The sequence below is a fragment of the Athene cunicularia genome (assembly GCF_003259725.1).
Source record: "Athene cunicularia isolate RWA chromosome Z unlocalized genomic scaffold, athCun1 chrZ_part1, whole genome shotgun sequence".
NCBI classification, from domain to species: Eukaryota; Metazoa; Chordata; class Aves; order Strigiformes; family Strigidae; genus Athene; species Athene cunicularia.
In genome coordinates, this window is record NW_020799142.1 from 20,648,904 (window position 1) to 20,664,336 (window position 15,433).

At 38.4% G+C, this 15,433-nt stretch overlaps 1 protein-coding gene across 1 annotated transcript in view; it reads left to right on the top strand.

The window, feature by feature from the left end:
* Positions 1-12,476: 12,476 nt before the first annotated feature.
* Positions 12,477-15,433, top strand: part of SELENOP (selenoprotein P) — an 8,326-nt gene continuing 5,369 nt past the window's right edge. Inside the window, exons 1-2 of the mRNA XM_026865893.1 lie at positions 12,477-12,718; positions 14,179-14,382. Of these exons, the coding sequence (XP_026721694.1) occupies positions 14,192-14,382 (191 nt within the window). The 5' untranslated portion in view covers positions 12,477-12,718; positions 14,179-14,191. The remainder of the gene's footprint in view (positions 12,719-14,178; positions 14,383-15,433) is intronic.

A 15,433-nucleotide genomic window follows, 5' to 3' on the forward strand; every position in this document is an offset into this window, starting at 1 on the left:
CTGTTCGCCCGCCCGGGCTGCGCGGCCACGCTAGGCACGCGTGGTGCGTCCCGCTTGCCGGAGGGAAACGCGCGTCTCTCCTCTCCGAGACGGGCTTCGCCGCCGTGTTGCTGTATTTGGAGCGAGCGGCTGCGTTCTGTAGTGTGGGGCGCACGACGGTGTTTTTCTTTTATAATTTAGATTAGTGCTCGAGTATCATGAACTGGTGTCAAGCGCTGCACTGAAATACCGCCCTGCACGGCTGCCGGTCCCTTTCGTGGCGCCCGGCTCTGCCAAACTAAAGAAGAAAACGGCCGAGGAGCGTTCACGGAGCTCCAGCAGAGCCGTTGTGCTATTTGACTGAGCGCCTGAGGGGAAAATAACGAGCGGCACTGGCTGTCACCAGCCCCTCAAGCCATCCTGTCTGGCCGCTGGCAACGTGAAACGTGTGTTTCTCTTCTAGGCCAGAGTCTTCAGGGGCATCCCTAGTCAGCCAGGCTTGGAAGAAAACAACTCATTCAAATAAATCCAATCAATACATCCAGTAAATCCAAATAATCTGTCAAAACAGACACAATAATCGTCCCTTTGACAGCTTCAGTGTCAACCATGACAGCAGAAAAACTGCTGCATGTAATGGCTGTGTGTTCTTATAAGCTTGCCCATGTAATTTATGTGAGCGAACTTGTTTATGAACTCCATCACTTTTCCCTGGTGCCCAATGTACATGATTACTTTTGCTGCGTTCGTTACCCACTAAAAGGGTAAATGCCTATGAAGTTAAAGCAGCCGTTCAGCATAGAAATCCTACATCAGCCAAAATACAGATACTCAGTCAAGTTCAAATTAATTTTTATATACTCTTTAATACATAAACTCCTAAGATTCTGCACAGTGTTTTATAATACAGGAACACAAGAAAGCTTCATCAGTAGTGATGGTTTGTAACTATAAAAAAGTGTGAAGTCAAATTTATGTCCCCTACATTTATTGCTTAATGGCCTTGCTATTGTGATGATACCATTGTTCTTGTTAGTAGATCTGCTCAGACAATGGTCGATCCAGGAGTTGTCTGCCACACCCATTCTTGTTTTCTGGTACAGTAGATTAAGAACGTTGATGCCTCCTGAGTTTAAAAAATACAAAGGCTTGCATTAAACCATTGTAGGTCTAATTTTCAGTTGAAGAACTTGTTTTGCTGATTAGGGATATAAATTAAACTCAGACACCAGAGTGAAAAGAATAGGCGTATTTTACTAGAAATAACTAAATAATATTACAGAATAATACAGAAAACATACGGTTAGAAAAGACAGAATAGTGCACTTAAAAAAATCGGAAAATACAGGGTAATGCATCAAATCATTACTACCTGAGAAAGAGAATAGTTATTAAGAAAGATCCACTTTCACACTTTACCACCATCCAGCTTCGCAGTGGCTGGGCAGCCCCGGTTACAGCGAGGGTTTGGAGAGCCTGTCCCGGCAAGGGGGAAATCCTACGCGGTGCGTCCACCCAGAGTTGCTGTGAGCAGGCCCAGCCTTATATACCCAAAAATTAGCAAGCCAGACGAGCTGGCACCTTTGTTTTACGCGGAAATACCTGGCCAGGGCTCAAGGGAGAAGCTCAGGGAGTTTCTCTGCTTTTCTGATGGGATTATGCGCAAGGTCTCACATCAGGTCTCGGGGACAGACACCAGCCTCCATGACTCTGTTATTTTATTCACATACAAAGGAAGGGAAGGATACATTCAAGACAGCTACATCCTCCATGCATATTTCATTAATGATTATGTACCGAGTTAACAGTTTCGGTTCAGGGCCTGTTGCTCAGGCTTCAACACTTCTACCTTTCACATCAGAATAGGTGGTTTATTATAATCTAGTACAATACCTACTAGCACAATGGTTATCGGTTATAAAGTATACAGGATTCATCTATAGGTCAACTCTGGCTTGGGCCTATTGTCCAAGCCTTAGCACTTCAGGACTGTACCTCCAATAGCTTGTAATTTAAATTGAAATATTGCTAAAGTTATAGCTATAGGACCAAAGTACAACACAAGAATTAAAAATTTCCATTCTAGCACCTTCTACCTATCCAGACAAGGTTGGTGGTTTGCCTATTTTTCATTAGTTTATGGTTTTTTTTCTGACCATTTTCTGTTTTCCATGGCATTTTCCATCGTGTTTGTTTCTTTGCTTGTTTCCTACGTCTTCACTCTTCTAATTGTAGGCAGGTTAGATGGAAGCTTTTAAATGAATGGTTCATAATATGTCCCAATAGCTTTTCAAATATAAGATTAGATTTATTGACTGAGCTATAACTTTTCAGGTTCTCCTTTTCCTCTCTTAGAGATGGGTGTGGTTTCCCAGCACTACCTCTAGGATTTCTCAGAGTTATGTTACAAAACAATGTAATGTAGTTATCAGTCTCAAAACCAAACCTGGTTTATAGTCCATTTTATTTACATGAGGAAAAAATGTTAAGCAAACATCCAAATTACGTGCATCAGTATCTCTAGTTCAACCCCTATTAGCCATTTGTATGGCTAAACATTCCCAATGTTTTTTTCCCTTTTCCAGAATCATCTCAATGACACTTTGAAGAAATCTGTATTCATTAAGATAACGTGATAAGCCTTCTGGACATAACATTTGGCTGAGTTTGGGAATAATACCAAAACATAGGTGTCCCTTCCAGCTCTGGGTTTCTCATGGTAATGTTGAAGAAGGCAGAGAACATCCAGCCAGACTGAGTGTTGTGTTTGTAGCCCCTCCCAGGGAGAGCTGTGAAGTAGCAAACAAGACAAAAGTGAACACTAAACTAATCATAGAAAAGTGTGATTTATACTTTTCCCTTCTTTATTAAAGAAACCCCCTCTTGTCTGAAAAATGAAGGAATTTAGAAACTGGAGATATAAAACTAAGAAGTCAGAAGGCAACCTTAGGTGCAGGATTGAGTAGAGAACTATTTTCCAAAAGTAATTAATTCAGATTATAAATGAAGGCCAAAAGGGACCATTAGTTTATATAGTCCAAGGTTATCCACCCAGCAGCCTGTGACCTACACCCAACTTGCTGGCGAGTTCTGACTGGCTCTCCAAATAGTTTTGAAAGCTGCTTTAGTGCACTCGTTACACACCCAGGTCTCCCACCATGTTGTCCCACGTAAGAACCAAATGACTCACCCAAGGAGGTGCAGAATTCAGATAGCTACAATGTGGCCTTCTCTGGTTTCTTCTATTAAACAAGTCTTATGAAATCAAATGCTTATTCCTGTAGTGATATCAATCATTTGCAAGAAACCTTCTATCAGATGACTGGGCATGTCTCCATTGCACAATGACTTGTTCTGTGCATGAAAGGGCTTTACTGTCATGCCTAGAGCAAGCCAGATGTGTCCTATTACGCAAGAGAAAAACATTTCTGTAGAGTCCCTTTGATAGGTATGCCTGTGAAACAATATCAGTGACTGTTTATAAAGTGATAAAGGAAGATAAATATAGGTTGTGGCTTGGACAGAGACCTGTTCTGTTAATCCTCCTGATCTCTACTATGTCAAGAGGGAAAGGAAGACACAAGGAGTTAATTGAAGTCGGAATGGTAGTGGAAACTGTAAAATGCAGTGCTTGAAAACTAACAACATGAATTGATGTTAGGAATCCTTAAACATTACCTCTGTGACACAAAGATGTCAGCTTGTTCCTTTGTTATCTTTATATTTTCAGAGGAAATACACAGCTAGGACAGGATGTGTGTTTATATCTACTCAGTATTATCTGCTGCCCTACAAGCTCCACACCAAATCTTATCTACTTCGTGCAAGTTTGGTGTTTTTGTGACCCCATGAAGGTCAGCTGACTAGTGAAATCAGGGACATCAGTGTCTAGTGAACACTGCAAGAGAGGGTGGTTGAATTCTAGCATTCTTATCCAAATATTTTCTTCTAGATTATTTTAAATATCTGGAAGAAGCAGCAAGTCTAAGAATTTAGTGTCTATCAGTTTCATAAACCATAGGGATATGGATTCTGCAGAATTATGAGAAGCATGCCTAGAAGTATTGCATAGCGGCTCAGTTCTTAAATAACAGTACATCTTAAGTACTTTGCTATTTTTTCCTTATATGCCAGAATAATAGAATTATAGAATCATAGAATGGATTGGGATGAAAGGGTCCTTCAAAGATTGTCTAGTCCAGCTCACAGTATAAATTCATTAGGCCTTGGCTAGGTCAGTACTTGTTTGGGAAACCTCTTAAGGAAAACCTGTGTTAAAAAGTTACCCATGTTAATTGTTAAAATACATATATACCATACAATTTATTTTTTTTATATGGGTATGTATTGTGCATCATGAATAGAAATAACATACATAAACATTGTTCATAAAGATTTTGTATATGCAGAGACTACCTCTTCAGAGGTAACCCAGATTTTCACAAGCAAATCTTCTGTACCTGATTTGAAAAAAAGCTCTTGTTTTATGTTTTACTGATAAGCAGCAGTGAACATAGTGCATCTATACTTGAAATGTGGTGATTTTTCTAGCTCTCTGAAAATTTACAGAGTCTGGAAAGTATTAAAGCTAAACTGGCAGAAAAGGTTTTGACCCAGCCAACTATCAGTGCTGAAGTTCCATGTATTATACATGAAGAAACATTAACAGATAATTTTAGATTACTCCTCCTTTCAGGCCATGTAATCTTCCTAGAAAACTGTAGACCTATGGACCATATTACTGCTAGGAGAAATTATGTCTGACTGATAGGTTCATAAAATGTTCACTGTAGCTGAAAGTTTACTTCAGAATGTGTAGACAATCTTGGAAACATTCCCCAAGCAATTAAGATAATATTAAGAGCAATAAAAAGTTGGAAAGTTGGGCAACCTAGCAATAATCCTTCCCAGTATCTAGGGGAAGATTTTTTTTCTTCCTGGTAGAGCCTTCCATCCTTCAAGTGCATCTTCCATCTGTGCAAGACCATGTGTGCTGTGTGGCACATTGACTCTAACTGTGCTGACTATAACAGCAGTTTAAGTATTCACTTTGCAGACACACTGATGGAGCGGCTATCAAAGCACATGTGCTACTGAAAGAGCACCTGGCCTCTGTCAGTTCTGTCTTTAAGACCAACCTCATGTGCGATCCATCCACACTGTAAGCTTCAAACAGTGCCTAAGCTGCTGACTGCACAATGATTTGCCTGAACAGGGGAGAATGAAGTCCTACATTTGGCTTGAGGACAACTGGATATCTGAAATCCCGGATGATCCTTTAATTACGTATTTTGTAACTTAACCTTGGTCACGTGTCTGTGTTAAAGAATCAACAGAAATTTTATTACTAACTTAAAACATTTACAAGCAAGACATTATGAAGTCTTTGCAAAAAGGGGAATATAATTAAAAAGCATTTATTGTTAATTATTACTGCTATTGCAGTCATGGGATCACTTATGCATTTAGTTTTCTGGTCTGTCTCTCCTGAATGCCTCCTGGCTGTGTTGGAGAGAAAGTTCTGCAGCTTTACTGCCATGACTTTTTAAGTGCTTCAAGTTTTTTTCACTTCACATTTTGTTTCCTCTTCTTGAGCTCTGACAGGAAATCTGGCAATGATCGTGATGCAGGATCAGCACATATCCCTACTTTGTTTTTCTGCTTTTTTCTTTTTTTGCTGACAAGAAAAATTTCAGAGGAATTCAGCTTGCAGTTTAGAGGGCTGGATAAAATGCTGATGGTCACAGACAGGTGTGGGAGCTGCTCAGCTGTTCCATCATGAGACACTGACTCTGGGATCCACTGGGGCTATTACCACCTCCTTAAATCCAGTTCCTTAGACTGTTATATGCCTGATATGTAAATAATAACTAATAAATAATACAAGGCATACATGAGTAATATTTTTAACACGTCTCCCTGCAAAGAGACAGCCATTAAAAAATGAAAATAGATGTCAGCTAGAATGAGGACTTATCAAAGTAAAATGACAACCTGGGACTCATCTCTCCTTTAGTTCTACAAGAGTCCTTACAAATGAGAAGCCATACAAACCTCTATTGACTTGAGGCCTAGTGTGATGGCTACTTCTGCCAACTAGGACTCACTCACTTCTCAACTTCCACAAGTTGAGCCACTGCTTTTGGAACTGTATGAGGAAACTCAAAAGTGGGTATTGCTGTTATAGCCTGTAATTAGAGAACTGATATGAAGCCTCTACAGCATGAATTCTCAGAGAAGCCAAGAGCTCCATCCAAACACATGTGAACATATGAAGTAATGGCACTTTCATAGAAGCAATCAATACTGGCTGCTTGAATTTTGCAGAGCAGATTTTTTCATGTCTTTGCTATCTGCAATGATGTGGAGCAGTGTGATAGCTTGTGCAGGTGACTTCCAAAGGTGTCATATCTTCTCACTTCTTCTTTCAAAACACTGGTGCTGCTTTCTGCACCTTTTATTCTGGAATGCTATTACAGTTCTACTGCTTTGGTTTTGACTTTTCTCTCAACCAGCCAAAACCTAGGAGAGAAAGCTGTATAAAAAAATAGGAAGACTGCCAGTGTCAAGGTAGGGCTAATATGTTTGTCAGATATAATGGTCTCCAATCTTTATTGACACACTGTCTATGTAATACAGACATAATATTCTGTATTCAGAATTTTACTTTGCCTTCATTGTTACCTTCAATAACTGCGTCTGTGGAAAATAAAATACAGGACTGTAATATCACAAGCATATTTCATCCAAAACACACACAAATCACATCCATTTCATCCATTTCATTATACATATTTCATCCAAAACACACACAAAAATGTATGTTAGTTAATATTTATAATGTTCGGAAAATGTGAACTCTTCAGGAGAATAGGAAACACTTGGAAATCTGAAGCTAGTAATAGTTTTTCTTTTTTTTCCCCCCATCACTTAGTATCCATTTATGACAGCTACATTATATACTTTAGTATTAAAGCTATTCTAGTCTAATCAATCAAACATTTAGCACTTCCAGAAGGTGTGCAGTTATCCAGTTGATTATAAGCATACCCATTACATTCTGAGAGTGGGTTACAGATACCAAGTAGTTATATATCAGTAACTGGTACTGCAGCAGCTGAATGTTTGACAAAGTACTGTCTGCTGAAGGCACAACTTGTAAGCCAGTATAGCTTTGTTAACAGAAATCAAATCTAGGCGTCAGGGGCTGAATGCTAGTCACTATTGCTGACTTTAAATAACGGCACTGACAACAACAGGAAAGGTGTTACTGTAAGATAGCTGCTATAAGTCCTCCTTGTGTATCAAATGATGTTTCCAGATACAAATCAGATGAAGATCTGACTCTTCCAGACTTCCATCAGTATTCAAAAAACAGAAGGAGTTCTGTTCAGGATTTGGTTGTTGCAAGCATATGTATCGGCACAGCTCTCCCTCTGCTTTTATACAGAACACATTTAAAAAACAGTTCTTCTGCCAGTCCTCAGAAGGTCAATATTGCTTTATAGTATTTCTTCACCTACAGAGACCACTTGAGGTACTTATGTTTGGAGTTCATTATGGCACTAGGAGACCCTTTTTTTGTGGTAAATGTTTTTACTCATGGTGGGAGTAGATGGTTATCAGTCTCTGCTTCCTGTGTGCTCCAGCAGCAAAGTACATTTTATTAAGTGAAAACTGTCACTTACACCAATCTACTTCTGTATTTCATCTGCAAATTGCTTCAGCAGTTCACAAACTTTTTGCTACTTAGAGTGCTTTGATGCTGAAGTGCAGGTGCTTTTGAATTTCAAAGATGGACAGAACAGTAAAAAGTGGTTGATTTAGCCGGTTACACCTTCATTACTGGTGCTGTTGGCACATTCACATACTCTTGCCCTAAGAAAGGCACACAGGATTTTTTTTCACATTCAGGACTAGCTATCTGAAGAGAAATAACACCAATAATCAAACCTTATTCGAAGCTGTAAGTATTTTAGTTTGTCATTTCATGTAAAGCAATCTCCATCTTGCACTCAGCTATATGAATCTGTCCCTAAGCTCTCCTAACATCTATTGCAGACCATGATGTTTGCAACCACTGCTGCACTAGCAGGAAAATAAAGCAATATAGAGCTACAAACAAATTTAACCAAAAATGTGTCATCCATTTTTTAATCACAATTCAGCAGTTCTTGAAATAGAATTTTTCCATACAAATCCATCTTACTCATTAGCTAGACCCAGTTTTCCCTTCAGTTTCCATGTATTTTACAACAGGTAAGCAAAGAACAGACTTGAACTTTGTGTAAGGTTCACCGTATATTGTCACTGAATCCCATGTACTGTGCTGTTGTAAATTCCATTCCTGGCTAGGGTTCAGTGCAGTGAACTATGCTTGGATGACCTGTTATAAATCATTAACAAGAACTTGCTTGTACATTTATTTCTGGTGAGAAGCCTTTAAAGTCCCCTGGAATGAACTGCTGTGGATTTAGCTGACAAATCATTTTTCTCCACATCTCCTAAAGAGACTTATTGAGTATAAAGACTTTAACAGGAATTATATGTTTTGCTGATGATCATTCTGAAATTATGATTACAGTTACACCCTCCTGAACACCTCATCTGTTAAAGAGAACTGTATACAGAAAAATCAAGGATTTTGTTTAGCTTTGTATTCCTCAGCCCAGATCCTTCATCTCTTTAGTTATGCATTGGCTGAGAGCACTGTACTGGAAAGCCTAAAGCTTGCCCGGTGCAAAAGCATCATTCCTGTAGAAGGAGGGATCACTGATCATTGTGTGGGATATGAGATCCTTATAGACCTGTACAGATACCCTGCTTTGGGCAGTGCATGATTACATTTGCTTCTTCCTGATTTATTATCCCCAACACCAGCACCCTAAGCAGAGACACACCAAACTGAAGAAGTTTTCCGTTTTCTTCAGTAGATCACAGGACTGCTAAGTATTACTAAATATACTGAAAAATACAAAAATACAGAAGTTGTCATAGAGCTATGATCTTCTGAACCATCTCTGGGGTATCACCAGGTAATATGTCCTTCCTTCAAATATAAGAGGATCACTGATTTTAGGCCTACAGAGGTGACATGGGGAATTTGCAGACTGATAGAGTTATTGCAGGATAAATGCAGAAAGTAGAGAGACAATATGCAGTGCAGAATGCATGTAGGTATTCAGCAACTATGGCCAGTTTGCATTTGTAATCTGTGAAATGATTATGATTTAGGACATGTCTGATTGATAAAAAAATGTTTTCTTTACTCATTAAAGTGTGCTACAGATAGGTTCAAGTAGAGAAAGATGCTTCATTATCATAATGGGATTTCCAAACAGAAAAACAAAACATTTATCTACTAGATCAGACCTCCTTTAAATCCATTTTGTTTTTAAGTAGACAGTTGCAAGTATCAGCTATTCTTTCATTCACTCACACAATCTCCAAGCCTATATCAGAGGATGTCAGCTTTTGTTGCTTCCTTTGAATTCTGAGAAGTATGCATTTAGTTATGTTGCTCTGGATCTCACATGAGAGGAGCATGAGATGAATATTAAACCACTATACTTTCTGGAGTTACTTTAACTAATGAACTTGTGATTCTAATTATCTTACTGTATTTATTTCAATATATCTTCTTAGCCTTCACTTAAATTACACTTATTTACAGCATTTAACCAAGACTTGAAGGCTTCATAAACAAATGAAAATTTGTTTACATAAGCATTAAGTAAACCTCAACAGCCTGTTTTTGTTGCAATTTATTCCACTATAAAGTATGAGTAACTCCACTGTGTTGACACAGTTATAAAATGAGAAGATATGAGAAGAATTGGTACAGTCTTACGATCTGCCAATGGACTCTGAATTCCCTCTTTGTGACATCCTTCAGTCACAAAAGCGAAACAGACACTGAAGTCCTAAGGTCTCATGAAAGAATTCATGCTGGATCCATGTTCTGTCTTTATCCTCTCATTATTTGCACATACTACAAAGCACTGCAGCAGACTTTACGAGAATCTAATTACTGACAGTGTCATAATTCAACGTCCATTTGAGATTTTTTTTAAAGAATTGTACACATTACCAATCTAGATAACAGAAATAACAAACATCAGATAATTTCCAAAGACACTGGGATTTCTGTGCTGTGATGCTCTGAAAAGTTTGAAACTTGTCAAAAAAGGGGATAGTTTATGTTCAATGAGAAGGGAAGGGGTGTGTTATTTCTACCACGACCATTATTGCTCCCAAATAAGAAAGAAAGTGAGTAGGAACAGGATGATAATTATAAAAATTACTGCTTGAAACTGAAGACTTGTCCAAATTAGAGTTCATAACTGCCTCCTGCCGTGAGATTGGAACATACTCAACAACTAAGAAAATAACTTGCAGTGGAAAGCAAAATTAAGATTTAAGACAATTATTTCTTTAGAAGCTATGGACAAAGGACTACAGAAGCCTACAAATTCAAGGGGGATTAATATAAGAAATTGAATGGTCAGACTCTTAGAGTGTAAATTTAACATTTACTAACATCTTTATTATACTGTGTAAAAAAAAAGTGGAAGTGTTGGTTGGTTTTTTTTTTCCACTCAGAAAGGGTAATGCTTCAGACTGAAGTTTAAACATATTTAGGGTTTTATACCTTTCTAAACCAACTCAATTAGAACTATCTAAACCCATGAACAACAGTAGAATATTCCCTACTACTTGCTTTAAGACAGAAGACCTTTTTTCCTCAATAAAACTTGAGACAGAACAATGGTCTCAGGTAAGGTGAATTTTAAAAAGCAAAATGCTATGAATGGGGTTAAGCTCTTCTTAATATTATAAAGGTTTTAATAAAGTAATATAATAATGAATAATACAATAAGTAGTATTTATTGGCACAATGGTAATTGCTAGTAACATCTGCTTCTTATCTCTCTGTAAGGGAACTGAGGGTCTACAGGTGTCTCTGTGTACTATATGGGAGAAAATACTGACTTTTCAGTAGTGACCACTGTGTATTTCCATCCTCTGTGTGCTTTCCATAGTGAGAGAACTGTTTTATGAGAAGTCAGCTGCTTCAGCTCAGTTTACTCTGGACCCTTTATTCATCAGTCCTTGTCAGACACTAGTCTCAGCATCACTCAGTGGTATTACATATAGTTTATAGTCTCAGCACTTGTTAATCAAGCCTTGTGCACATCCCTCTCTACAAAGCTGAAAAAGAAATGGGAATGAAGTATTGCTCTTTATTTGATAATATCTCTGCCTGTGTTGTAATAATCGGCAAGAGACCAACTGTCAATGAGTACTGAGCTGCATTTTATGAGCTCCATATTAATAGATCTATACCTGCTTCATTTCTTTTTGTCTGCTTTCGTGCTCATTTAGGAATTGACAGAGATGATACATATCAAATGCTTACTTCTAGCCAACCTTGGAAGGCTTTATTAGCACTGAAAAACAAGAACCTATCCTGAGGCAGGAGGCCCAGCAGATAATCTATCATTTTGGAATAGTAAAGGACATCATCACAGTTATGAGGGCTTGGTCCCAGTCCAGCAAATAATACAAAGATGTGTTTCCCTAATAACATAAGGAATGTGAGCACATTCCACGTTTAAAAAAAAGAAAATTCAGTCCCAGTCTGATGTCTGTTTTCTGCATTGTGTCCTTCAAGACTACCCAATAAAACTTTGGATCTTTGTCCATTGACTTGAGCACAGGACTTATACAGAATAAACCCCAAGGTGAGCAGTTCCAATTCTCACACCCAACCAGAAGCATAAAGCTCATCTGTGCTGAAGACAGAGTCTCAGGCAATAAAGCTAGGCCATATAAATCTCACCACCTTAAACTCTGAGGACACACCAAGCTTTTAAGCATTTATTTCTCCATAAATACATATAACATGCACATTGAAGGAAAACAAAATCAAGCAAACTTCTGTCAAAATAAAACATGCTGTGTGTAAACAATTCTTACTGAGGAGAGAGTAAGTTTAAACTGAATGTCTGCAGACACCTCAGTTGATGTTAAAAAAACTTGACAGACTAATACAGAGAGTTAAGTGGCTGTTGCCAGTTGGTAGAGTTTCATGACTTTCATGTAGCTACACTGATTAAATGGCTGAAGATCTAGGCTCTAACCTTCAAGAGAAGTTGATAAACTGGCAGGTTCTAGAGAGAGCTTTAAAGCCCAGTGATTTAATTAAGAGCCGCTGGGCAAAAGGAGCTCTGTACTGCATGTGTCCTCAGGGAGGGTACGTCGTTCTCTAAGGCAAGTATCAGATAAAGCATATGAGAGAAAAAAAACCTACTAGCTCAGCATTTTTATAAATAGAGAAGTACCTTCCCCCTCTCACTGTGGTTACCACTGTGTTCAGAAAAGAATGAGTCTTCGGCCCACCCCCCTCCTCTGACTGTACCACTACCTCCAGCTGACTGGGGTGACTGACAAACTGCATAACCAGATATTCAAAGTCATTATATTAAAAACACCCTGCCACTCTGCACAGAAAATGGTTTCCACTGAGAATTGCTTTAACAGAGAAATATTTTGACTAATTTTGCAAAAGGGGTTTGCTTTGCTTGCAAGGTCGTTCAGAATAAGCTCCCTGAACTTTGAACCGTATCTTCAAAGTGAGATAAACAAGAGCCATATAAATACCACAGCCCTGTTCCCTGTGTTGTTTTCTTCTGCAGCGGAGTTAAGCAGAGCTGCTAAGGAGGGCGGGGAGGAAAGAGTAAGTCTGCTGGTTTTGCTATGAAAGAGCTTCGTAACTTAAGATCTGGCAGAGTGTCTGCTTGTTTCTTTGGCTGAAACGCCTGACTCTAAATTTCCGTTGGAAACCAACTAGAAAGTTGAAATGTGAAGGGAAGTACAATTCAGAACACAGCTCTCATCTAGTTCGCAGGGTGAGACAACTGTTGCTGGGTGCGGTATGCCAGTGGGGCAGAAGGCTATAAAGGCACAGAAGCATCTCAAGATGTAGGAATTTCATGTGTTTATAATGAATATAAAGGTGGGCAGCTTTCCAGACGTGTGAAAAAAAAGTAAGAAACTGGCTGTGTTGATATCTGTTGGAGCACAATTACTTTTCAAAGTCCTGTACCTAAAATGCTTTTGGTAGAACTGCAGGAAAGCATTAGGGAAGAGATGGATTTCATAAATTATGTTGACTTTGCAGTAGCTGGCTTTTGTTTCAAAAGATCAATTATTAAAGTGTTGGGTTTTGGGTGTTGTTTTTTTTTTTTTTTTTTTAAAGAATATAACAAAATCTTTGAAATGTGTGTTACTTATAAGAACTTGGTGTTTCCAAAACATTCTGTGTTTACTGTCAGACCTTGATGTGAGTTGTGAAATTATACCATTCCACAATGTGGGATGTGTTCGGGAGCAGTTTTATAACTTTATGTAGTTCTTACTGTTTTCTGAAACATACTAATCCAAAATTATGTTAATGGAATAAGAGGAAAAGGTAATTAGAGAATTTCTCACATGCTTTGATTTTTATAAACATTAACTATACTAAGTGTGTTTTTAAGATCTGAGGAATGCTGAAACTTTTCATTTCCTGTTTTTGCAAAATTTGTTGTTCTAGTGCCTGTGTTCTTAAGAATTTTTTTTCTCAATGGGATCCAAATACTACAGACTGACTTATAAGAATCTTTAAATTGTTTTTTTTTAAATTTCTGCCAGATTCTCTAATACTTGCAGTGTCCCAAAACACACTGTTCCTGCAAGTACTTTTAAGTCAGTGGAATTACTCTGGAATCTGGAGTGAACTGGTCTAGATTCTTACTGGTGTCTACTGTCTCAGCACAACAGATTTCAAAACACAAGGAATGAGGCCACTTTAAATTCACTGAAGTGTTGCAAACAGTCAAGAAGAAATTACAAAGAGGAAGGAGCAATGTAGACTGATCAGCAGCATTAAAAGAAAATCCAGTTATTCTGAACACTTACTTTTCAGCTGTTTACATACAACAACAAAAAAATTTACTGCCTGTTTATTATAGGGGAACTCCACTTCCAAATGAAGGAAATATGATCAAGCAGTAAACAAAGTAGCTCAAATTTATTCTTACAGGGTTTTTAAAAACTGAATAGAGCCAGTATTGTGCTGTGTTTTGTTATGGGGATTTCAGAGTCTGAACTTTGTTTAGGTGTTGATCTCATTTTGTTTATTTTCTCTTATTTCAGATAAAGCCCAGCCATGTGGGCAGGGCTGGGGCTAGTTCTGGCTCTCTGTCTCCTCCCAGGAGGAGGGACAGAGATCCAGAACTGCAAGGAGCCCCCAGAGTGGCGTATTGGGGAGGAGAACCCAATGCTGAACTCCAGGGGCTCAGTGACGGTGGTGGCTCTCCTCCAGGCTAGCTGATACTTGTGCCTGTTGCAGGCTTCCAGGTAAGTGCAAATCCTGGTTTTTGTTAAAACATGACTGGTCATTTTTTTAATGCCATCTAAGGATAATCCATGTGCCCAATTACAGATGCACTCAGTGAACTCTGGCTTCCTCAGCTGCTGCCATCCCAGCTAATGACCAGGTTAACTCTAGCAGGAGTGTTGTGCCAGTGTCTGAGATTCTTTTATCTCTTGACTTAGTCCTGAGTGTCAGACTGTCTTCTCCAGATTATATTTACAACATAAAAGTATGATCAACTTGACATTAATGAAACATAAACCACATGAAAACCCAGCAGAAACAGTTCCTCAAGACTATGCTTCAGTTAGCAACAGATGATTCATGTAGCAGAGATGCTGAAGCCAGGAAACATCATCATAATCTGACATGGCTAGAACACCTGAAACAGATTTGTAATCACTCATTTCTTACGTAAGATCTGTAGGGGAAAAGGCAGATCAAGACATGGTGCTTTTAATATGCTTTCCCAAGTTCTGTTTAGAGGTCCTAAATATAAACAAAAAAAAAAAAAAAAGAAAAGAAATCAGAAGATAAAGACTGGCCTTTCAAAAAATAGATGAAGTGTTCAAGGGAATGATTAGTGTTATATTTTTGCACAAGACCTGGGACTTTGATGTTCTGGTTACTAGAACCTACTTCTGTGCAAATAATTGGGTATCATAACATTAACAGCAGCAAGGAAATAATATTGAGCTGACCCAAAGAGGAGCTGCATACAGCCCTTATCTTGGATTGATTTGGTGATTGTGAAATAATTTTGGTGTAAAAAATCATAGTACTGGTTTCAGAGCTGAATTTTAGCCACTCTGACAGCATCTTAGTTTCCCCCTCTAGGCTACATAGCTTCATATTATAATAGTCTTTGGAAGTTTTTTAAGAACTAGGCTTGAAAAATGGTGGTAAATCTCTGGCTCCATCAAAGTCAAAAGTGGGCTTTGTGGTTGACTTTCAAGGTAGTTGGGATTAATTCTGTACATTTTGGAAAGGTTTTAAAGAATCTTTCAAGTTCTAGACTCTTTCCTGAAACGGGGG